The following is a 6,823-nucleotide window of genomic DNA, read 5'->3' as shown; positions in this document are numbered from 1 at the left end:
CTTGGTGCCTTATGAACCATTCATTAGAAAGCCCCTTAAGCTTAAGGGGCTTTTTAATGAACTTGGTTCCTTATGAACCATTCATTAGAAAGCCCCTTAAGCTTAACGGGCTTTCTAATGAACTTGGTGAAGGTTTTGCAAATGGGGTTGCAAGCTTTGGGATTAACCATGGAGGAAACTCCATAGTTAAGCACGCTCAGGTTGAAGTAGTATTGGGATGGGTGACCTTCCGAGAAGTGTCGGTGCTTCACCCTTATGAGCATCACCTAGATCCAATGAGTGCTAAGTGTTCCATTTATTCTCATGAGAGATAGATTCATGCTGAATCACTAGTCATGAAACATGGGTCAATGAGTTTGACTCAAAATCACACAATTAAATCCTGATAGCAATATCACAATTTGACTTGTTGTGGAAATTATCTCCTACTTATCAATTGATGAGCTTAAGGGGCTTTCTAATGAATGGTTCATAAGGCACAACACTTGGTGAAGGTTTTGCAAATGGGGTTGCAAGGTTTGGGTTTAACCATGGAGAAAACTTTGTAGTTAAGCCCGCTTAGGCTGGAGTAGTAGTGGGATGGGTGACCTCCTGGGAAGTCCCGCTGCTTCACCCCTGTGAGCATCACCTAGATCCAATGAGTACTAAGTGTTCCATTTATTTTCATGAGAGATAGATTAATGTTGAATCACTACTCATGAAACATGGGTCAATGAGTTTGACTCAAAATCACTTAGTTAAATCTCTCCTACTTATCAATCGATGAGCTTAAGAAGCTTTCCAATGAATGGTTCATAAGGCACAACTCTTGGTGAAGGTTTTGCAAATGGGGTTGCAAGCTTTAGGTTTAATAATGGAGGAAACTCTGTAGTTAAGTGCACTCAGGCTGGAGTAGTACTGGGATGGGTGACCTCTCGAGAAGTCCGACTGCTTCACCTAGATCCAATGAATGCTAAGTGTTCCATTTATTTTCATGAGAGATGGATTCATGTTGAATCACTACTTATGAAACATGGGTCAATGAATGTGACTCAAAATTACACAGTTAAATCTGATAGCAATATGACAACTATTAAATTGTTTCTTATATATATGATTAATCACAAGAGCACATTTTTCACCAATCCATTTGAATCATAATAAATAGACCACATTTGAATCATTAAAAAATCACCTTGGTGGAATAACCTTGGCTGATCAAAATCATCAATGGTCATGGATGAAAGGGACGTTGAAAAAGAAAATTGAATTTTATATGGCAAGGTGCCCAAGTAGGTAGCTCTCCGGAGATTCTAGAGGCAGAAGACCACTCGATGTTAGATCGCTCTAAAAGCGCCGAGTCCTTCCTCGCTCGCAGTCGGTATGCATATCTACACAGTCAATTATGCTAAAATAAATATCTAGATGGATCAAAGCAACTGTTAATTTTTGTCATTTTAGTCTGTATTTTTATTCTTATTTTTCTCAGCTAATTGCCATATGAACAGAATATGGTGATCATGATTGTATGCAAATGTCTGTTTTCTGCATCTGGGTGTTTCTAAAAACAAGTTAATTCGAATTGGGTGGTGTTAAAATGTATGTTCTACAGTTGTGTAGCAAGATCAATATAAGCGATTGCTGTCCTAAATATAAACAAGTTGGATTCTGAGTAATTATTAACTCCGCCTGTTACTCTTTTGGGTGATACCCTACCAGGTGAAAATTTTGAAGGAGTACGCGGACCAAGTTTTTTCGTTGCTGTATAGGGATGGGTTCAAGTTCAGAATATTACGCAGAGGCGACGAACCAGGCGTCTGGATCAGGCGAGGGAGGCAGCTTTGATTGCAATATATGTCTAGAATTAGCCCAAGACCCCGTGGTTACTCTTTGCGGGCATCTCTTCTGTTGGCCCTGTTTGTATCGATGGCTACAAGGGCGCACAGGGCCCAAAGAATGCCCCGTTTGCAAGGCGAGCGTAGCGGAAGAGAAGGTGATTCCCTTGTATGGAAGGGGTAAAGTGGGATCTGCAGATCCAAGGACAAAGTCGATGCCTGGTGTGAGTATCCCTCATAGACCCTCTGGACAGAGGCTCGATACAGTTCGAACTGGTGCCGACCACCATTATCACTCGCATGCCTACAATTTCATGGCAGGGCCGGGTCATATGCCGGTTGGGTCCTTCGGTAACATAACATTTTCAGCAGGGTTTGGCCTGTTTCCTTCTCTTTTTGGATTCCAAATGCATGGTTTGGCTGATGGACCTTATGGCAGTGCGGGTATACCAAATGGGTTTCATCATGGAGGTCCTCGGCCTCCGATGAGACAACATCGGCAGCAGGATGCCTTCCTCTCAAGGCTGTTGTTATTCCTGGGTTGTTTTTTAGTTGCCTGGCTTCTGTTTCTCTGAGCTGATTTTTTCCAGCCCTTTATTTACTACTCGGCAAACTTTAAATAGAATTGTGGGCTTTGTTGGGGGTATTGGAACATATCTGTGGAAAATTACACTTATCGTATAGTGCATCTAATGTAATTGCTATTCTGTATTTATGTAAGAAAATGCTTAGATGAAGAAATGATTCTTCTTTCGCCATGTTTTGATCTGTTCTTCCTCATGGATTTGTATTGCCGATTGCAAATATCTGATTGTTTGGGAAAGACCTCTTTAATCCATGTCAATAACAGGAAGACCCTGCAAATTAAAGAATTTTTAGGAATTAGCTTAATCAAACCCACATGTAAAATAGAAAGATGGGTAGGTTTGATCCACTTATCTCCAGAAGACTAGATTATCTATTTTGAGTTGGTAAGGCTCAGATCTGAAATTGCACTACACACTTATTAGGATGCTTGAGTCTAAGGTGCTGGATGCAAATGCAAGGACGTGGGAGTGTTATTAATGTCATCAGAACTCACCGCAGCTCTCTAAATACTAGATGTCCAATAGTCTTATCTCTTAAGTACCCAGCAAGAGAGTTTGCACCAGATTGCATCTGATGAGCTATAAAGATAAAAGAGTTTAAGCTATTTTCCTCTCCAAAACGCTCCCCAAAGTCAGATCGTGGCATAGAATGGAGATTTCTTACCTATTTTGATTACTCAGTTTGGCAGCTTCTTCAGTTTAGGTATAGGAGTAGGCCATATTCACAGGTACATCAGGATTATAAGATTGGTTCTTCTCATTTCTATAAGGCTAGATAGATATCCCATGAATTAGTTGCAGTGAGCATGCCTTGACTTTCCCAACGAGTGAGATTGATAAGCTGTATACAACTGGTGTATAATTGAAATTGTCACGCCATAAAGATCAGATTGCAAAGTACATCAGTATTATAAGATTGAGTCTCTTCAGTCCTAAAAGGCCGGATTGATATCCCAGAAATTAAAGGGTACGTGCAAGATTGGCAATCGTTATATGAGAGGCTTATAATTGATATTGGCATGTCATAATGGTCAGATTAGCAGATGCATTAGGAATATGAGATTTAACCTTCTCATTTGTAAATGAACAGATTGATATCTCTTAAATTAGAGGCAATGAGCAGGCCTTCCCTTCTTTGCCAAAAATTGAGATTGGCTATTGGTATGTAAGCTATGCATAATTGAGATTGGCTTTGGTATGTATGCTATGCATAATTGAGATTGTCATACTGTACGGGTGAGACTGTAAGGTACACAATTGTTATAGTTTGAGCATCATCCTATTAAGGTCTATTATTGAAACTCCTCATTTCCAGAAGGCTACAGTAGCATTTGGGTGCATTAGGAGCATAGGATCAGCTTCTTATTAATAAAAGGTAGGGTGGCATCTGCTACTTAAATGTTATATAATTAAATCATTTAGATATGTCATCCTGAAAAGCCTAGATTGATATACCACGCATAAGGCATACTGCCTTTTGTCATCATATCCAGAAAAGGCCACATAGGTATCTTTTACATTTCAATTACAGAATTGAGCCTCTCTGCACCCCTAAAAGGCCCTATTAAGTTTAACATATTGACATAGTCCATATGGGATTGAACCTCGACAGTGTGAACGGACCAGATTGACATCTGGTGTGCTAAGCATTTAGATTTCTCGTGTGAAAAGATTAGATTGATATTTGGAGCATTGGAGCCAAAGAATTGAGACTACTCAATTCTTGAAGATGAGATTTGAGGTCTAGTGTATTAAGGTTAATGCTGTCAGCATCTTAAAAACAAGGTAATTAAATAATTATTTTAAGTCATAACTGTGAAAATATGTATTTGTGGCCCAGCTCCACAGCTATTGCCCTGTAGTATTAAACCATGCATTTTGGTTGATGTTGCCTGAAGGGAAGCAACTTTAAGGTATAACCCATCAAAGAGCAATGGAAGTTTAGGAACTAATTCTTTAGTTTCCCTTACTTCTTGAGCAAGTAAAAATTAAATCATCATATTCTTTGCAAAGAACTATTTTAAAATTCTAGATTTGTTCCGGAGAACCAAAACAAGGAAAGTTTAGATTACAGGAAAAATAGGTTTTCAAAGTTATTACATGCTTTTAATTTGTATTATGAACAGGTTTTTAAAATTTTCATGCTGATGCCAGAGTGATTCTATCACCTAATGAGCAAAGAGATTCAGTTTCATGGATGATTTCACCAGCATGCAATTTATGCTCTCTATTTGCCCCGCGGAAGTTACTTTGTAAGATGGAAGCATTAAGATGTAAGCATTCAGTTATTTAACTTTCAAGGTTTCTGCTGGGAGAACCAAATTAATAATCAAATTTATCAATTTGCACTCACACTTCGGTTTGTATATGTTTTGTTTGCTAAGCTTTATTAACAGTTTTTAAAAATCAAAATCTAGTTTTAATTAATGAATCCATGAAGGATCATTAGAATTAGAAAAATATGAACAGTAGAAAGAATTTGGAACAGAAGAGAAAAGAAACTTTGTGTTCATCTTATTAATCACTCAGGTTATATATTTATATTTCATAAGTCACAACTGCAACCTATATTTATAGCAAACTGGAACTGTTCAAGTGTCACGGAGGCTTGATGATAACAAACTAAGATTAGTGCTCTTTATTGACAGACACATATACAGTACACAGCTATAATTAAGTTATAATCTCTAACACTCCCCTGCAACGAATGACTAAATCTTTATGGAATTTTAACATATCTCTAAATAGTGCAAATAGACTGATTTACAACATAAAATAAAACAGTACATTATGTAGAACCTATCCTTTGAAAACAATTCTTGGAATAGTAAGACTTTGTTCAAGCTTCTCCCCAACTATGGCCACCTAGCTATTATCAACATCACTGGACATTTACACATTAAGTGTCTCATCATCCTCATAAAGTTACATGCTTAACTTCAAAATTTTGAATCTCCCATAAACTATTTTGACATTAATCCTCAAGGAGGTATAGTTTCTCCAACCCACAAGCACCTTAGTTTATTGAGCATCTATTATCTTCTACTGCACCCTTCCCTATCTTTAAAGTGTTGGCCTCTTTGGAATAGATTAAGTTCTTTGAGTGCCCTTGGCCTCTCTGTTGCCAACAAATCCTCTTTTCAATTGTGGACGGATTGGATGCCCAGATGTCAGATTGCAATGACAAGCAGTGATGTGCACAGATACCGATGAGTCGGTTTTGTTGCCCCTGGCTTTGCAGCCTTAGAAAGATTTCACAGCTTCTCAACTGAGCACTCGCAACCCACAAGGCCTCTCAAATTCCCATGACTCCTTAAGTGGCAGCTTTCCAACCCAAACAGTAATGGCAAAGTAGAAGAAAAAGAAACTTCGTGTTCACCTTGGTAATTACTCAGACTAGGTTTATATTTTCAACAATAATAACAGAAGTCCCTATAAAACTGCTATGTACATTGACAGCTAACTGGAGCTGTTCAACAGTCAGATAGGCTTGGTGACAGAAAACTAGAATAATGTTCTTTATTGACATGTACATGACACAGCTGTAATTCAATTGGAGTATGTAATCTCTAACAATTAGATCTACAACTTTTTTTAACAAATGGAATGCAATGAATCTTTATATGAATCTCATGAAAACCTCCATCACTAGTGGACTATGGCTGGCCTAGGATAGATTCTGCAGTAAATTGTGAAAGGAAAAAGTTGCAAAGAACTTATTTGTATCTTTATATTCTTGAAGAGCTAACAAGTCATCCATATTTTTAATATAGCCAAATGCATCCTGAGTGAATCCTGTGGTCTATCTTAAAAGAAAAATTGGGGAATAACTTGCCTTAATATGTATTGCACTCGGGGAATGCACAATCAAATTACCTTCATCGTAGAAGTGACCACATTTGGTGGGTACCAATTCCATTGTATTAACATTTGAATCACTCCCAACAGCCTTGAACCAAGTTTATCCTGATGGCAAATAAATGATTTCATTTTCTATGCCACAACATTTTACGGATATCCTCTCAATTCTGTTGCATTAACACATGGATCATGCCCAGTAGGAAAGAATTGAGGTGAACCTTATGGCTAACAATTGCATGGCAACTGACCATGTTCTGCTGTACCATCATGCCTAGAATTTTTTATCAAAGAAACCTTTGCATCTAAGGGGAATCTATTCTGTTGCATTAACATATGGATCATTTTCAGCGATCTTGAACCAGGGCCATTGTGTCACAAATGATTGCATCACCTTCCACTAAATCATATTCAGCTAGACTGTCAAGCATAGAATGCTTTCATTATAGAAGCCACCACATTTGAGGCACCCCTGTTACAGTAGCTCTCAGGTCTCATGGTATAGCTTTGATTGGAATAGTTGATTTGTTGCCAGATCGAATAAGATTGCCTATTGCTCGAGAC

At 38.1% G+C, this 6,823-nt stretch overlaps 1 protein-coding gene across 2 annotated transcripts; it reads left to right on the top strand.

Moving 5' to 3' along the window:
* The first annotated feature begins 1,172 nt into the window (after positions 1-1,172).
* LOC149544756 (uncharacterized) lies at positions 1,173-2,572 on the top strand. 2 transcript variants are annotated; one of them, XM_089795332.1, is made up of 2 exons: positions 1,173-1,360; positions 1,699-2,572. In XM_089795332.1, the coding sequence occupies exon 2, from the start codon at positions 1,751-1,753 to the stop codon at positions 2,387-2,389; it is 639 nt and encodes a 212-aa protein (XP_089651458.1). In that variant the 5' UTR covers positions 1,173-1,360; positions 1,699-1,750; the 3' UTR covers positions 2,390-2,572. The 2 variants fall into 2 exon arrangements, with proteins under 2 accessions (XP_089651458.1, XP_089651459.1); XM_089795333.1 differs by having other exon boundaries at positions 1,357-1,578.
* Positions 2,573-6,823: the final 4,251 nt, after the last annotated feature.

This window comes from Cupressus sempervirens, chromosome 8 (assembly GCF_028749045.1).
Source record: "Cupressus sempervirens isolate cs-2001-9-10 chromosome 8, ASM2874904v1, whole genome shotgun sequence".
NCBI classification, from domain to species: domain Eukaryota; kingdom Viridiplantae; phylum Streptophyta; class Pinopsida; order Cupressales; family Cupressaceae; genus Cupressus; species Cupressus sempervirens.
The sequence above is the reverse complement of the archived record's forward strand: the minus strand, read 5'-3'. Positions and strand labels throughout refer to the sequence as shown.

Bases quoted from the DNA above. Each gene is read 5' to 3' on its own strand.
- LOC149544756 (XM_089795332.1), top strand. From the start codon at position 1,751: ATGGGTTCAAGTTCAGAATATTACGCAGAGGCGACGAACCAGGCGTCT.